The sequence below is a fragment of the Bufo bufo genome, chromosome 8 (genome assembly GCF_905171765.1).
Source record: "Bufo bufo chromosome 8, aBufBuf1.1, whole genome shotgun sequence".
Classification (NCBI taxonomy): Eukaryota; Metazoa; Chordata; class Amphibia; order Anura; family Bufonidae; genus Bufo; species Bufo bufo.
In genome coordinates, this window is record NC_053396.1 from 31,161,133 (window position 1) to 31,179,980 (window position 18,848).

Here is an 18,848-nt window from a genome sequence, read left to right on the forward strand (position 1 = left end):
GGAGGTCTTAGGTTTCTTAAGGCTTTAAAGAAAGTGCGTACTATTTGATTGTTTGAAAATGTTCCTTGCAACTGGGCATTAATAGCCGTAAACTGTACTTTTAAGGTGTTTGTTCTCAACCCCTTCGTAAACCCATCTTTAAGAAATTGTAAAACAGACTTCAAATCTTCAGGGATCCTAGAACTTTGGCACCAATTGTTAAAAGTGTTCCAAACTCTATTATATAAAACTTAATCGTTGAAGGTTTACGAGTGGCTACTGTTAAGGACTGCTGCTCAGCCTCCAAGACGCCAGTTGTAGACTGCTGGGGTAGTGGTGGAAAAAACCTTTCTGGAGAAGTAATTCTGGACTGGGAGGAATCTTCCAGACTCTCCCTTTGGAGAGGTTTAGGGCTAGGGAGAACAACGACCTCCGAGGCCAGAATGGAAGAATGGAAGAATTGCTATCACTTCTGCCCGATCATCCCGTATCTTCTTGAATACCTTCGGTATGATAGGGACTGGAGGAAAAACATATTAGGCCTTCTGCCCAGCTGATTGAAAGACTGTCCATCACTATCGCTTGGCTGGACTGATGAATGGAGCAGAACTGACTGAGCTTTGTGTTCTGCTCTGTTGCCATGGAATCCAACCAAGGCTTTCCCCAACGAGACAGAATGTTGTTGAATACTATCGGATTTAGGCTCCATTCTCCAGGATGTAGAGGAGTACGGCTGAGAAGATCCGCAGATTGGTTCATAATCCTCCTTATATGGATCGGAGATGTCCTTTGTGAATCTCTCTGCCCAATCCATCAAGATGGCACATTCCTTGGAAAGACTGCGACTCCTTGTGCCTCCCTGTTTGTTGATATAGAAGACAGTTGGTAAATTGTCGGTCTGGACTATTACTTTTCTCCCGGAAAGATGTGTTTGAAAATGAAGAAGGGCTAGTCTCACTGCTCTCAATACTCTCCACTTTGGAGGACCTCATTGATTCTTCTTTCGTCCACTTTTTCTGAACCCATAGATAGTCTACTAGAGACTGCTTTACCAAGAGCTGATCTACAAGAGCATTGGAGATACTCAGGAGGTAATCTGGAGGTGGATACAATCTAAACAAGTAAGATTTGTTTGTTTAAAATCTTTCCCCTCTTTACAATGGCAGACCTGGTTCTGTGCAGGAATTGTTGTGTTTTTATTTTCAGGTTCCACTCTTCAGAGGGTTGGATACTGTCTGATCTGTAGACAGCTCTCCATAATGCAGCAGGAAATTACCTTTTTGAAATATGAGATTTGTAAATTAACCACTAAACAAACTCAGGCTGAGAACATTGAAATGCCACTGCCACATAGGCCCCCTAGAAATGGAAGATGGGTTACTGTGGATAGAAGGCATGTCCCACAGTCTGTGGCTCTCCATAATTCATTTGCAGCACTTTCAGAGTGCAAGAGCAACATGGAGGATGGCTCAAGCACAGTGGGTGAGAAACAATCATCTCCCATGCCTAAAGTATGCAAGACTGCAGCCAAAGACAAAAAGGAGAAGGTAAGGATTTATAGTAAGCAGCTGTTGGTGGGCGATTCCATCATAAGAGGTGTGAAGTTTGAGGAAAATGGTGTTGTGAGATGTCTCCCTGGTGCTACCGCTAGCAGGGATAGACGACGGATCCTTATAATTGTTAGACAAGCAAAGCAGGAAAGGGAGGTGGATGTTATTCTCCATCTTGGGACAAACGATCTGGCTTGCAATGAGGTTTCAAAGGTGAAGGAAGCTTTTCACACACTTGGAAAGGATATACGGGAGGTTGCATCAACTGTTTCATTCTCGGCAGTTTTGCCTGTGCATAACCTTCAGCATGACAGGAAGATGCGCATTAAAGGGTTTCTACCACTTTGTTTTCACATAATTAGCTTTCAGACCGAAGCGATCCGCTAGGGTCTGCTCTACCAAACAATCCTAATATAATAGCTTTTGGGGCAGCCGTTTTGCTAAAAAAAAGAACTTATATTGATATGCTAATGAGCCTCTAGGTGCTATGGGGGCATCATTAGCACCTAGAGGCTCTGTCTACCTTCACAAAATGCCGCCGCCCAGCGCGTCCCTCCAGCCCGCCCATCTCCTCCGGAATGCGATCCTCCCTGTGAGCGTCTGTATTCGGTGCATGCGCAGTGAATGTCTGACCGCTTCCCTGCTCAGACATCTCCATTGCGCCTGCGCCGATGATGTCATAGTGCTCCGAGGAACAGGCGCAGTGGAGATGTCTGTGCAGAAAGCGGTCAGACATTCACTGTGCATGCGCCGAATACAGACGCTCACAGGGAGGATTGCATTCCGGAGGAGATGGGCGGGCTGGAGGGACGCGCTGGGCGGCGGCATTTTGTGAAGGTAGACCGAGCCTCTAGGTGCTAATTACGCCCCCATAGCACCTAGAGGCTCATTAGCATATCAATATAAGTTCTTTTTTTAGCGAAATGGCTGCCCCAAAAGCTATTATATTAGGATTGTTTGGTAGAGCAGACACTAGCGGATCGCTAGTGTCTGAAAGCTAATTATGTGAAAACAAAGTGGTAGAAACCCTTTAAGGAATTCAATATATGGCTTGGTGAATGGTGTCTGAACCAAGGGTTTGGCTTTGTGTCTCATGTTAGCTCTTGTTGGAATGGAAAAGCACTGCACAAGAAAGATGGTTTGCATCTTTCTCTCAATGGAACGAATGTCCTCGGTGAACAGTTCCAAGTATTTGCTAAGAAGCATTTAAACTAGGAAAGGGGGGCAAAAGAGTGATAATCCAGCAGTCCAACTGCCCCCCGGAACAATGCCAGAAGAGGCCAGTAGCACAAAGGTTAAGAAATGACAAGCTCAGAGTCTTGTCTACCAATGCTCGCAGTCTAGGGAATAAGATCAATGAACTTGAGGCTATAATGGCATCTGAGAATATAGATGTAGTGCCTGTTACTGAGACGTGGTTTAATGGGAGTAATGACTGGGATATATCAATACCAGGGTTCTCTTTATACAGGAAAGACAGAGAAGGCAAGAAGGGGGAGGGGTGGCCCTGTATGTGAAAGATAGCATAAAATCTAATTTGATACAAGTTAGCGAGAACAATTTAGAGTCAGTTTGGGTTACCGTGCAGCTTGATAATCATAAGGTAACTTGTGTAGGTGTGATATATAGACCACCTAGCCAAGTCAAAGAATTAGATGATCTACTAGTTGAGGAAATAGCTAAAATGAGATTGAAGGGGGAAGTTATCATTATGGGAGACTTTAATCTTCCTGATGTAAACTGGAAAACCAAAATAGCTAGTTCTGCCAGGTGTACAGATATTCTAAATTCCCTACTGGGATTATCTCTACAGCAAGTAGTTGAGGAGCCAACCCGGAAGGAGGCTATTTTAGATTTAGTATTCACAAATGGGAATTTGGTATCTGATATTACTGTAGGGGAAAGCTTGGGATCTAGTGATCACCAGTCAGTGTGGTTTACTATAAGTACAGTGACTGAGTCACACCACACAAAAACTAAAAAGTTTTAGAAAAACTGACTTTTCTAAAATTAGATTAGTGGTATACGAGTCCCTATCAGATTGGAACAGTTTCATTGGAGTCCAGGAGAAATGGGACTACTTAAAAGTGGCACTATTGAAGGCAACAGAAAATTGCATTAGGCTTGTCAGTAAAAGCAAAAAAAGGACGAGACGGAAGAGACCACTGTGGTACTCAGTAGAAGTGGCCAAAATCATTAAAAACAAAAAGATAGTATTTAGGAATTATAAAAAATAAAAAAAACGAGGATGACAGACAAATTTATAAGATTAGGCAGAGAGAGGCCAAACAAGTTATAAGAGCTTCTAAAGCATAGGTAGAAGAGAAATTAGCTCAGTCAGGTAAAAAAGGCGAGAAGGCATTCTTCAGATACATAAATGAAAAAGGAAACAAACAAGGAATTTCCAAATTAAAAACAAAAGAAGGAAGGTATATGGAAGAAGATAAAGAACTAGCTGACTGCCTCAATGAATACTTCTGTTCAGTTTTTACAAAGGAAAATGAAGAAGGACCTCAGTTAGGAAAGAAGACTAATGAATCTTTTGATGCATGTGTCTTTACAGAGGAAGAGATTCTAAGTCAGCTGTCTAAAATAATACAAATAAGTCACAGGGGCCTGATGGGATACACCCAAAGCTATTAAAAGAGCTCAGCGGTGAACTAGCAAAACCATTAACAGATTTATTTAACCAATCACTGGCAACAGGAGTCGTCCCAGAAGATTGGAAATTAGCAAATGTTGTGCCCTTTCACAAGAAAGGTAGTAGGGAGGAATCGGGCAACTATAGGCCAGTAAGCCTGACATCAATAGTGGGGAAATTAATGGAAATCATACTTAAGGAGAGGATTAAAATATGAAAAACAGCATGGGTTTACTTCAGGGAGATCATGTCAAACTAATCTTATAGATTTTTTTGATTGGGTGACTAAAATAATAGATGGCGGAGGTGTAGTAGACATCGCTTATCTAGACTTTAGTAAGGCTTTTGATACTGTCCCACATAGAAGGCTTATCAATAAATTGCAGTCTTTGCGCTTGGACTCCCATATTGTTGAATGGATTAGGCAGTGGCTGAGTGACAGACAGCAGAGGGTTATAGTCAATGGAGTATATTCATACCATGGTCTTGTTACCAGTGGGGTACATCAGGGATCTGTTCTGGGACCCATATTGTTTAATATCTTTATCAGCGAAATTACAGAAGGCCTCGATGGTAAGGTGTGTCTTTTTGCTGATGACACAAAGATTTGTAACAGGGTTGATGTTCCTGGAGGGATACACCAAATGGAAAAGGATTTAGGAAAACTAGAGGAATGGTCAAAAATCTGGCAACTAAAATGTAATGTTGATAAGTGCAAGATAATGCACCTGGGGCGTAAAAACCCAAGAGCAGAATATAAAATCAGTGATACAGTCCTAACCTCAGTATCTGAGGAAAGGGATTTAGGGGTCATTATTTCAGAAGACTTAAAGGTAGGCAGACAATGTCATAGAGCAGCAGGAAATGCTAGCAGAATGCTTGGGTGTATAGGGAGAGGCATTACCAGTAGAAAGAGGGAGGCGCTCATGCCGCTCTACAGAGCACTAGTGAGACCTCATTTGGAGTATTGTGCGCAGTACTGGAGGCCATATCTCCAGAAGGATATTGATACTTTGGAGACAGTTCAGAGAAGAGCTGTTAAACTAGTCCATGGATTGCAGGATAAAACTTACCAGGAAAGATTAAAGGACCTTAATATGTATAGCTTGGAAGAAAGACGAGACAGAGGGGATATGATAGAAACTTTTAAATACATAAAGGGAATCAACAAGGTAAAAGAGGAGAGAATATTTAAAAGAAGAAAAACTGCTACAAGAGGACACAGTTTTAAATTAGAGGGGCAAAGGTTTAAAAGTAATATCAGGAAGTATTACTTTACTGAGAGAGTAGTGGATGCATGGAATAGCCTTCCTGCAGAAGTGGTGGCTGCAAATACAGTGAAGGAGTTTAAGCATGCATGGGATAGGCATAAGGCCATCCTTCATATAAGATAGGGCCAGGGGCTATCCATAGTATTCAGTATATTGGGCAGACTAGATGGGCCAAATGGTTCTTATCTGCCGACACATTCTATGTTTCTATGTGCTGGATATCAGCTTCTGGGCCAAATCCTGATTGATAGCAAACCATTCTTCCTAATCAGTGCTCAGAGTTTATCACAATTTCTGTGTATTTGTGCTCATGCACACGACTGTATGTATTTTGTGGTTCGCAAATAATACGGATGATGTCCGTGTGCATTCCGTATTTTGCAGAAAGGAACAGCTGACCCCTAACAGAACAGTCCTATCCTTGTCCGTAATGCGGACAATAATAGGGCATTTTCTATTTTTTTGCGTAACGGACATACAGAAACGGAATGCACATTGAGTAACTTCCGTTTTTTTTTTGCAGACCCGTTGAAATGAATGGTTCCGCATACGATATGCAGAAAACACGTAACGGACGTGGAAAGAAAATAAGTTTGTGTGCATGAGCCCTTAGGCTAAGGTTGGGGAAGGCCACATACAGAGATTCCAAGAAACAAGTTTGAGGTCAGGGCAGGCACCAATGGGGGAGAACAAGAAACAGGCGAAGGACAGGGCACTTGGCTAGGAGTCAGAGTCGGCTGTCAGGCTAGAGTTCGGTACATAGATAGTCAGACATTAAATAGCACCTTTGCTGGTAACTAGAAACTAGGTAACCTAAAGCTCAGGCACCCTCCTCCTGGTGAGGGCGTTTTAAAGGGGTATTCCAGTTATTTGAAGTTAACTCCTATCCACAGGATAGGCGATAACTATTAGAACGGTGGGGCTCCTGCCACTGAGACACCCACCATTCATGACGGGGGCCCTGTAACCCCCCCTTCCCCCAGAAATGAATGGAACAGCAAGCTCAATGTAGCAATAATATACAACATTACAGTCACATATATTGTGGTAGATATGATCGACACTATATTCATATGACTCAATAGTGTCGATAAATTCAATAATACCAAAAAACTTCAAGTATATGCTGTTATTTGGGAAGAGGGGGTATTATCTTCTAGCGCTCTATCCCAATTTGGGAAACTGAATGTCACTGAAAATGTTGTAGGTGTATTCACTGGGAGCGCAATATGTTCATAAAGTGTCCACAGGAATCCTGATAATGTGAAAAGTCTCTTATAGCATATCCTTTTAAGCTCGATATGAGCTTTGGATTGAAGAAAACTTTAAATCGATGTTTGGCTTACCGTCTAGCGTCTGCTGTCTCCCTATTGCTTCAATGGAGCTTTAAATATTTGCCGGCTTATTCAGTCGCTCCATACAGCAAGCTGGTTTAAATTTCGCGGGAGTTCCAAAGATCGCGGGAGTTGCCACTCTGTTCCGCAATTTCCTTTGGTGCAGCTTTCGACGATAAGAATAGTTAATCCTTTACTGTAGAGATTTTCTTCTGTATGGCCATACAGTGTTATCGGAGGCTTTTCAATGCAGGTACATCACTTGTTTAACCATTTGGTACATCACTTGTTTCACCACACCCTTTAAGATCCAGCCATGCTAAATATGATTTTTTGCCATTTTCTCAAGTGGTCTTAAACTTTTGATCAGGACTGTATTAGTTTCCCTGCTTCTGGCCTCTCAGCAACATCAGAGGGATACAGAGGTCATTTGAATAGAAAACAGAGGAGCTGTTGCAGGCAGGGAACAATTTGGGTATTTTTTTTTTAATAATTTGGGGGGGGGGGGGTGCCATATTGGCCCATGTGCCATTTGCGACACAATTTGCGACATTTTATTCTTCACCACTTTTACAAAAAAGTGGACAAGATGGACACATTTACCACAAACATGACATACTCTACACTACTCCCATTCTGCTATAGATTGAATTTTTTGAAGCATGGCCCGTTCAAAGATGCGCCAGATTTATTAACTTAATAATTTTGGCGCATTGTACAACAGTGGGGTTTATCGCTAAGACTGGCCTAAGAAGCACTACTCTTAATACCAGTGGTATCCTTGACACCTGTACATACAATTTTTTGATTTCCAAAGAGTCTCATGCAGAGCTGCCAAGGAGGGTGAGGGGCCAGGGTCTCACTACACACTACGCTCTGGTACTTGCACATACTACACATTGGTGAGTGTTTCTGTCAGGCTGCTCAGCCATGATGGCATACCGTAGGCAGGATCACATTATTACCATCTATTATACAACAGTGCATTGTGTAGTGAGGCCCCGTCCCTCTCGCCCCTCTAAGTGGTTCTGCAAATGGTGGCAACCAGTCCTGCTCACAGTCTAGGATAGGTTGCTGGTAGCCATTTTAAATCATTCCCGGAGTACCCCTTTAGAACACAAGAAAAATTATATAAAAGTGGTATCGGTAGGATCATACTGACCCAAAGAATAAAAGGGAACAGGTTAGTTTTACCGCACAGGTGTACATTTATTTTATTTTTTTCAATTCCTCCTCATTTAGAATTTTTTTCCCCAGTTTCTCACTACATCACATACAATATTAAATGGTTCCATTAGAAAGTACAACTTGTCCCTGAAAATACAAACAAACAATCATATGGCTATATGAACAGAAAAATAAAAACGTTATAGCCCTGGGAAGGCAGGGAGTTAAAAAAAAAAAATAATAATTAAAATTGTAGGGTGTTTAAGGGGTTAAAATTTACACTCCAGCCAAAATATTGATGCAGTGTGTTATGCTAGGTAGTAGAGATGAGCGAATTTTGTATTTTGAAATTCGTTCACACTTCGTTTGTTGGTAAAAGCAGAAATGGGTTATGGATTCCGTTACCACGGACCATAAACGCAATTCTATGATGGAATGCCTTCTGTCATAATAGAAGTCTATGGGCTGCATAACGGATCCGGCTCGTTTCCATCATGCAGGGAAGTCCTCTCCTGAATAACGGAAACGGGACGGATCCGTTTTGCAGCCCATAGACTTCTATTATGACGGAATGAATAACGGAATGCCTCTAAATATCGTAGAATTGTGTTATGGTCCGTGGTAACGGAATCCATAACCCATTTCTGCTTTTACCAACAAAGAAGTGTAAAGAATTTCATAGGCGGAAATTCGCTCTTCTCTACTAGGTAGCTCCAATTTCAAGCTTTAATTTAATTTGCATTGAAAACGGCATACCTGTATCAAACCTGTACATTGTGCTTATGGGCCCAGTTTCGGTCATCCCACCGAAGATATAAATGAATTTTTTCCAGGAAATTGAAGAATGAGCAGCACAAGCAGGAGGCAGATCTCCGTTCGTTTTTAGCCGCTCCCACTTCATAGTATCTAAAGAATACATTTTAAATACACAATGTAGTTAATTAAGTCTTTTTAAGGCTACTTTCACACTTGCGGCAGAGAGATCCGGCAAAACGTATACCAACTGATGGCATTTGTAAGACTGATCAGGATCCTCATCAGTCCTAAAAATGCCCGATCAGTCAGAAAAATGCATTGAAATGCCGGATCCGTCTTTCCAGTGTCATCCGGCAAAACGGATCTGGCATTAGTTTTTTTCACCGGAAGCACGGATCCGGCACTAATATATTCCTATGGAAAAAAAATGCCGGCATTCAGGCAAGTCTTTAGTTTTTTTGGCCGTAGATATAACCGTAGCATGCTGCGGTTTTATCTCTGTCCTGATCAGTCAAAAAGACTGAACTGAAGACATCCTGATGTATCCTGAACGGATTGCTCTCCATTCAGAATGCATGGGGATATAACTGATAAGTTCTTTTCCGGCATTGAGCCCTTTTGACGGAACTCAGTGCCGGAAAATAAAAACGCTAGTGTGAAAGTACCCAAACATTCATCCCTAGCCAACAAAAAGTATTCATACCCCTTGAACTTTTCCACATTTTTTCGCATTACCCCCACAAACTTAAAGGGATATCCAACCGCTGAAATGCTCCCCCCCCCCCCCCCCCCCGACATATGCCCAGGCCCCTCACACACAATATACTTACCTTGCTTCCCAGCACTCGCGTCGCTCCTGCAACCCGTGCGGCCGCTGCTGCTTCTCCCATGCGTGGATGAAAACATCCGGTGTCGGGGGGCCGGGGGTTGTGGCCAATGGCAGACGGCGACGGGATAGAGCTTCCCTAGCATCGCGGGTGACGCTAGGGAGGCTCGTCTGCCATTGGCTGCCCTTTCCCCCTCGACACCGGATGTTTTCATCTGCACACGGGGAGAAGCAGCGGCGGCTCTGTGGAGACCAGGAGCAACGCGAGTGCTGGGGAGCAAGGTAAGTATATTGTGTGTGAGGGGCCTGGGCATATGGGGAAGGGGGCATTTCAGGAATCAGATAATCCCTTGAAAAATGTATTTTATGTGATAGACCAATACAAAGTAGCAAGTATTACAATGTTTAATAAATAATCTGAAAAGTGTGGTATGCATTTGTATTCAATCCCCTGTACCCTGACCCTAAAAAAAAAATATCCCAAGCTTTGAACATCTCAAGGAAGGAGTATGACACAACTGTAAACCTACCAAGACATGGCCATCCACCTAAAGTGATAGACCAGGCAATAATTAGAGGAGCAGCCAAGAGGCCCATGGACACTCTGGACAGCTCAAGTGGGAGAATCTGTCCAAAGGACAACTACTAGTATCGTGCTCCACAAATCTGGCCTTTATGCAAAAGTGACAAGAAGAAAGCCATTTTTGAAAGCAAGCCATTATAGGGGCACAGCAAACACGTGAAAGAAGGTGACCTGGTCAGATGAGACCGAAGTTGAACTTTTTGGCCTAAATGCAAAACGCTATGTGTGGTGAAAAACTAACACTGCACATCACCCTGACCATACCATCCCCACCGTGGAAGATGGTGGTGGCAGCATCATGCCGTGGGGATGCTTTTCTTCAGCAGGGTCAGGGAGGCTGCTCAGAGTAGATGGGAAGATGGATGGAGCTAAACACAGGGCAATCCTGGAGGAAAACCTGGTAGAGGCTGCAAAAGACTTGAGATTGGGGCGGAGGTTCAACTTCCAGCAGGACAAGGACCCTAAAGATACAGCCAGAGCTACAATGTAATGCTTTAGATCAAAGCATAAGTATGTGTTAGAATGGCCCAGCCAAAGTCCAGCCCTAAATCCCATTGAGAATCTGTGGCAAGACTTGAGAATTGCTGTTCACAGATGCTCTCCAACCTGAGCGCAAGCTATTTTGCAAAGAATGGGCAAAAATGTCAGCCCCTAGATGTGCAAAGCCGGTACAGACATACCCCAAAAGACTTACAGCTGTAATTGCAGTGAAAGGTGGTCCTACAAAGTATTGTTTCTGAAAACATATGCACGCCACACTTTCAAGATTTTTATTTATTAAAATTTTTGAAAACCATGTATCTATTTTCTTTTCCTTTCACACATACTTGCTACTTTGTGTTGGTCTACCACATAAAATCCCAATAAAATACATTTAAGTTTGTGGGTGTAACGTGAAAAAAATGTGGAAAAGTTCAAGGGGTATGAATACTTTTTCAAGGCACTGTATAATATTAGCCGTATGCAGCTAATTTTACCTGTAACCGATACCAAGTAAACACAAACCTCCGTATAGAGATAATAAAAGGTCTTTATTCAATGAGACAAAAATACATAGAACGATGGTCAGTAAAATTAGCAGCAAATAGAACCCCCCCCAAAAGAGAGGACAAAGAGGAAGCCACTGAGTCAGCGTTCTATGTATTTTTTGTCATATTGAATAAAGACATTTTATCATCGCTATACGGAGGTTTGTGTTTACTTGGTATCGGTTATGGCGATTTAGCAATTAATACCTCTGTTCATTAGTTATTGGTATCCGAATTTGTTATTTGGTGCTTTAATTTTACCTGTGTCAATGCAGAACATGTCACTAAAAAAAGAGCTGCCTGCCATCCCACCATGAATGAATAGCTTGGTTCCTACAGCTGTAATAATATGTCCATGACGTGGCTTAGGCGGATTACCAGATATCACAGGCTGCGTCCATGTCAGGCTGCCTATGAAAAGAATAAATTGCGCAGTGAGTATTTACTTTATGCATCTTAGTGTCGTGCAGGATAAAAAAAAAAAAAAAAAAAAAAAACATGGCTACATTCTTCAAGAAACGGTACAACAACGGTCTATGAATTGTGTCGGGTACTGCAGTTCCGCTCCATTAAAGTAAATAAGCTATTTTACACAAACTGTGGACGTGCGTGGCACCATTTTTGAAATAAAACAACCACGTTTTTCTGATACCAAACAACTTATCCTCAGGATGGGTCATTAAGAGCAGATAGGCAGGGGTCTCACTCCTGGCACCCGACCGGTTAGCTGTTTCAGGAGATCACGTGTCAAGGACGTTACCGTGACAGGTGGCAGGAGATCGGTGAGACTGGCAACACGTGGTTTGATCTGACATGTTTTCCGTTTGGATCAAATGACGTCTGTTTTGTTTCTGGTGCTTGCCGCACCTTCTTTCCCCAGGTGTGGCTATTAGGGTCATTTAACCTTCTCTATTTATAGTTGCTTCTCCCACAATGCTGTGCAGTTTATAGCTTCTGTTTGGACCTTCGGATAAATTATGGTTGGATCTCGGCTGAGTTCCTGGTGCTTCCTTTGCTCCTTTTGAAGTTATGTCTTTCCTTTCCCTTTTGTATTTTGTTTGGGTTCTGTGTGTTGCATTTTACTATTGTTTGTATTAGGCCTGAAGGAGACTCCTGTTCGTCCTTCCTTTTGGAGGAACAGGTAGTCTCGTCCCTGCCATTAGTACCAGGGTCCTATAGGGCTTGATAGGATGCTATGTATTCCTGCGTATGAACTCACCTACCTTTGGGGTCTGTTCATAATGGTAGCGAGTCAGGTTTTTGGTTAGGGTTTTCACTAGGAGGCGACCATTTTCCTTCCCTAGTTCTCAGGCCTGATTCCCTGTTCCCACCTTCCCTCCTATGCTCGGTGTGGTGTTTCCCTCCCACATCTAAGCGCGACACCACGGTGCACCTGTGAGCGCTAAGACCTCCTCACAGCTTACCAAACACAGCGCCACCCATTGCATAGCGGATGTGCTTTGTGTTGCATTTGGCCCTTCACTTGACATCCACGGCATCTGAGCAGTCTTTCCTCAGCTGGTTTCTCTTAACACACAGCAAAAGACGGCGGTACCAATGACCCACCTCAGCCATTGACTGGCATAGAGGTTAACCCCCTACATATTGAGAGGGACCAGGAAGCATCAGAATTAGAGCAGTGAGGTATTAGTAAGAGGAGTATTCAGCTATTTTAATATGTTGCACCATGTGAAGCCTTTAAAAAAAATATATAATTTAACGGACAGACAAGCCCTTTGAATCCCCTTTTGTAAGACGGAAAACTAATATTATAATTTATGCTGGAATTAGCTCTGTAGAGGTAGATAAAATGGGATGAAATGCGGTCAGAGACAGTAACAGTCCATGTCCAATTTAAACAGCGCTTTTCCTGTTCTTTATTTTGTTGCACCAAATAAGGCCTCCTTCACACTTGCGTTGTCCGGATCCGGCGTGTACTCCACTTGCCGGAATTACACGCCGGATCCAGAAAAACGCAAGTGTACTGAAAGCATTTGAAGACGGAACCGTCTTCCAAATGCGTTCAGTGTTATTATGGCACCCAGGACGCTATTAAAGTCCTGGCTGCCATAGTAGGAGCGGGGGAGCAGCATACTTACCGTCCGTGCGGCTCCCGGGGCGCTCCAGAGTGACGTCAGAGCGCCCCATGCGCATGGATGACGTGATCCATGTGATCACATGATCCATGCGCTTGGGGCGCCCTGACGTCACTCTGAAGCGCCCCGGGAGCCGCACAGACGGTAAGTATGCTGCTCCCCTGCTCCCCACTACACTTTACCATGGCTGCCAGGACTTTAGCGTCCCGGCAGCCATGGTAACCACTCTGAAAAAGCTAAATGTCGGCTCCGGCAATGCGCCGAAACGACGTTTAGCTTAAGGCCGGATCCGGATCAATGCCTTTCAATGGGCATTAATTCCGGATCCGGCCTTGCGGCAAGTGTTCCGGATTTTTGGCCGGAGCAAAAAGCGCAGCATGCTGCGGTATTTTCTCCGGCCAAAAAACGTTCCGTTCCGGAACTGAAGACATCCTGATGCATCCTGAACGGATTTCTCTCCATTCAGAATGCATTAGGATAATCCTGATCAGGATTCTTCCGGCATAGAGCCCCGACGACGGAACTCTATGCCGGAAGACAAGAACGCAAGTGTGAAAGAGCCCTTAAATTGTAGCCTTTCAGGCCCAAAACACAAGTCAATCAGTGTTTGGCTGAGCGCTAACTAAACATATAAGTTTCCCTGACTGTACAACTGGCTTACTATCGACCACTCATTAGCATCGTCTACATCACAACAAGAGCAAATTTCCACTTAAAGGCAACTTTAGTAACAGTCTCGCCAGACAGGTTCTGTCTCCTCAGATAGATCTCTCTCTCTAGTGCATACCTTGCACCTTAATAGCCCAGCTGGACAAGAAAACTAGTACTGGCCAGGAAGGGAATGGCAGGCCCCGCTACCAACCTGCCCATCATTCTATAAAAATCCAGGCCCGAAAAGAGGACCTACTAAAGTCCTTAGCAAACTACTCTTTTGCTAGGAATACTTAACTTTCCTGGATTTCTTGTATACCATCCAGTTTTCCCTGGAAGAGATGTGTACTTCCTGAAGCCTAGTACACAAAGGAGAGGAATCTTGAGGAACTCCCTGTTCACTTTTCGGGTCACGGTTTCACACTTACTTGTATCAAACACATGGAGTTTGTTGTCTGCAGCGGGTTCGGCGCCTTTCTCTCCTCCTCCAAAAACATAGAACTTATCCCCAATGGCAGAACAGGATGTATGAAACGTCCTCGGGGATGGACAAGGTCCTTCTACATTCGGGTTTTTCCAAGAACAGCTTTCTGAGAAACGGAGAAGATAATCCTGATGTTCATAGACACAACTGCCATGTACAGTATATGATCAGAAGTCTTTGTTGCTACTATTTTCCTCCCCCATGTTTCACTCTATATCTATTGTTCGCATATTCGTAGGCATAGAATGTTAAGCCATGGAGGTGTTTACATCAGCGTACGTATGGACAGCTTCAAGCACTTGGCAGAGAAAGGTACAGTACCCTCAACTGTAAGATTTCTGCCAGATGCCAAGTTTCTTACCATGAACCCCATATGGGCAGATGTACCAAAGCGGTTCACCAGAGAGGATTACAAAAGTAGGACATTTTTGCACAAAAATAAGTTGAGACTTTAAAGGGGTTGTCCAGGATCTCCTCTGCTTTTACTTAGCCCCGCTGAAAGCAGCCAGAGTGCAGGATCGGGGTGGCAGGGATCAGATGGGTATGAGTTTTGTATCGGGTCAAACATACTAGGGGGGCTAAGTAAAAATCACGAGAATTCTAGACAACCCCTTTAAGATTTTCCGCTGCTCGTGCCACTTTTAAATAAAAGGTGGATGGGACCTCCTCTGCTAAACACATTTACAATAATTTACACCAGAAAACGGTTGTAAATTACAGCTGAAATCTATGCCAGCCCCTAGCTGTGTATGGCACATGGACAGCAGAAGATGCGACAACTGATGTCTTATTAGCAACAATTATAAAAAGTTCCAATATGCAATCGCAATGGTTTTACCGCTGCAGGTCCCAGAAGTGAAGTGGGTTTGATTTCCAAGGTCAGTATGCATTTTTTCAGGACCGCGCGACTTTCTGCTAATTTATCCTCTGTCTCGAATCATTCAGCTGTACAAGTACTGTTGGAGTTTTATGCTATAGAGAACTTCAAAAGGAAACTGGAGACATTTCAGTTGAATATACTGGTGTGATGTGCCTCATCCCCACCTGCCCCTGTGAGTAGAACAGCTGAAAGTGGGTGTGAGGAGCACTCACGGTACTTCACTATCGGTACTTGTACAGCTGGATGTGTCGAGAGGGGATAAATTAGCGGAAAGTCACGCGGTCCCCCAAAAAACGCATGATGTCTTATTAGGACTGGCGCATGAAACTCCAGTCTTTAGTAAATGTTCCATAATGTGTTCACAAACGCCCCATTCCTTAATCCGATTACAAGGATCATAACCCAGCTTGTACCACACAGCCATTTGCCTCCAAAATTAGCAAGACTTACAGGGAGTGCAGAATTATTAGGCAAGTTGTATTTTTGAGGATTAATTTTATTATTGAACAACAACCATGTTCTCAATGAACCCAAAAAACTCATTAATATCAAAGCTGAATATTTTTGGAAGTAGTTTTTAGTTTGTTTTTAGTTTTAGCTATTTTAGGGGGATATCTGTGTGTGCAGGTGACTATTACTGTGCATAATTATTAGGCAACTTAACAAAAAACAAATATATACCCATTTCAATTACTTATTTTTACCAGTGAAACCAATATAACATCTCAACATTCACAAATATACATTTCTGAGATTCAAAAACAAAACAAAAACAAATCAGTGACCAATATAGCCACCTTTCTTTGCAAGGACACTCAAAAGCCTGCCATCCATGGATTCTGTCAGTGTTTTGATCTGTTCACCATCAACATTGCGTGCAGCAGCAACCACAGCCTCCCAGACACTGTTCAGAGAGGTGTACTGTTTTCCCTCCTTGTAAATCTCACATTTCATGATGGACCACAGGTTCTCAATGGGGTTCAGATCAGGTGAACAAGGAGGCCATGTCATTAGATTTTCTTCTTTTATACCCTTTCTTGCCAGCCACGCTGTGGAATACTTGGACGCGTGTGATGGAGCATTGTCCTGCATGAAAATCATGTTTTTCTTGAAGGATGCAGACTTCTTCCTGTACCACTGCTTGAAGAAGGTGTCTTCCAGAAACTGGCAGTAGGACTGGGAGTTGAGCTTGACTCCATCCTCAACCCGAAAAGGCCCCACAAGCTCATCTTTGATGATACCAGCCCAAACCAGTACTCCACCTCCACCTTGCTGGCGTCTGAGTCGGACTGGAGCTCTCTGCCCTTTACCAATCCAGCCACGGGCCCATCCATCTGGCCCATCAAGACTCACTCTCATTTCATCAGTCCATAAAACCTTAGAAAAATCAGTCTTGACGTTTCAGCTTGTGTGTCTTGTTCAGTGGTGGTCGTCTTTCAGCCTTTCTTACCTTGGCCATGTCTCTGAGTATTGCACACCTTGTGCTTTTGGGCACTCCAGTGATGTTGCAGCTCTGAAATATGGCCAAACTGGTGGCAAGTGGCATCTTGGCAGCTGCACGCTTGCCTTTTCTCAGTTCATGGGCAGTTATTTTGCGCCTTGGTTTTTCCACACGCTTCTTGCGACCCTGTTGACTATTTTGAATGAAACGCTTGATTGTTCGATGATCACGCTTCAGAAGCTTTGCAATTTTAAGAGTGCTGCATCCCTCTGCAAGATATCTCACTATTTTTGACTTTTCTGAGCCTGTCAAGCCCTTCTTTTGACCCATTTTGCCAAAGGAAAGGAAGTTGCCTAATAATTATGCACACCTAATATAGGGTGTTGATGTCATTAGACCACACCCCTTCTCATTACAGAGATGCACATCACCTAATATGCTTAATTGGTAGTAGGCTTTCGAGCCTATACAGCTTGGAGTAAGACAACATGCATAAAGAGGATGATGTGGTCAAAATACTAATTTGCCTAATAATTCTGCACGCAGTGTATATCAGAGCAGGATCGAAAAGATGGAAGACTTAAGTAATTGTCCTAAAGCCTTTAAAGGCAATGTATACCTTTACTGCATTTTACTCATTCTTGGCAAAAAAAAAAATCATATTTTCAATTGGCCTTTATTAAAAATATTGAACCGTTCTGTCACAAAGGGTTAAATGGTTTTCTAGCTGTGTGAAGGGTACTTTCACTTTGTGCCGGTGTTCCGTGATATTTCCCTACCCTCGTCACTTCCTGTTATGGCGTGGCCGCACCGGACATGACGTTCCCAGCTTTGGAAGGAGGTGTGCCGCGCAGACGCACAACGACGGGGTAGGGAAATTTTCACACCACAGTTGGAGAGAAGGGGCCACCTAATGCGCATGCGCCTTACCTCTCAGCTGGACACCGGCCGACACTGCGCATGCGCCGGGAGCCTCACCAGCGGTTAGAGGGTAGGGAAAAATTACGGGCCAGTGCGCAAGTGCGGCTAACCACTCCCCGACCGTGAGCCTTTGCTGGAGCTAGTCTCATCTGCGCTGGTTCTTGGTTGATCTCTTACGCTGGTGAGGCTCCCGGCACATGCGCAGGGTCGGCCGGTGTCCAGCTGAGAGGTAAGGCGCAAGCGCATTAGGTGGCTTCTTCTCCCCGACTCTGGTGTGAAATTTCCCTACCCTGTCGTTATGCGCCTGCACGGCGCGGCACGCCTCCTTCCGAAGCTGGGAACGTCATGTCCGGTGCGGCCGCGTCACAACAGGAAGTGACGAGGGTAGAGAAATTTCACGGAACACCGGTCATCTAATAAACCTTATCTCTAAACTACTAAGAGGTCATAAACACTAATTTAAGCCACATTCTTATTAGTAAGATAAGAACTGAGCTATAATGAGTGTTTATAAGGGCAGAGAGCAGAGATAAGGAGCCTGACAGCTCCCCAACTGACTTAAAAGACAGAAAATCCAGAGGCTGCTACTAGAACATCTCAGCTCGGTACAGAAAGCTGTACATAGCCTTTAAAAGGTTTGTCCGGGTTCAGAGATTAACCCGGACATACCCATATTTTTACCCAGATGCCCTCCCTTGCCCTGTGCTGGATCGCGCAGGGCAAGGGCTTGTTTGTTTACCTAGGCACACTGCTAGGCGGAGGCTTCTGCTGTTGTTTGGTGACATCACCAGATCTGATGGGCCAGCTTTAGCGCTGCTCTAGCCGTTTTACAGGCTAGGGCAGGGCTAAAGCCCGCCCGTCAGTGCTGGTGACGTAACTGGGCTCACTGCTGGGTGAAAGCCTCCACCTGGCAGCCCTAAGGAGAGCTTGGTACGTCACCGGATCTCCTGAAAATGCCTTTGCCCTGCGCGATTTAGAGAAGGGCAAAGGAGAGCATCGGAGCATGAAATGCTTGGTGGGGCTGCCTGGGTGAAAATATGGGTAAGTCCGGGTTCAGCTCTGAACCTTTAACCCCCAGATGTAATACTAATATGATATAGGCTACTTTCACATTAGGTTTTTTTTGCGGATCCGTCATGGATCTGCAAAAACGCTTCCGTTACAATAATACAACCGCATGCATCCGCCATGAACGGATCCGGTTGTATTATGTCTTCTATAGCCATGACGGATCCGTCAT

General features: G+C 43.9%; 1 protein-coding gene across 4 annotated transcripts in view; it reads right to left on the reverse strand.

The window, feature by feature from the left end:
* RABEPK (Rab9 effector protein with kelch motifs) overlaps window positions 1–18,848 on the reverse strand; it is a 78,303-nt gene that overhangs the window by 3,944 nt on the left and 55,511 nt on the right. For all 4 annotated transcript variants that reach the window (XM_040442014.1, XM_040442013.1, XM_040442015.1 and 1 more), the window contains 3 exons: window positions 14,311–14,472; window positions 11,397–11,546; window positions 8,699–8,848 (listed from right to left, as the gene is read on the reverse strand). In XM_040442014.1, the coding sequence (XP_040297948.1) occupies window positions 8,699–8,848; window positions 11,397–11,546; window positions 14,311–14,472 (462 nt within the window). The remainder of the gene's footprint in view (window positions 1–8,698; window positions 8,849–11,396; window positions 11,547–14,310; window positions 14,473–18,848) is intronic.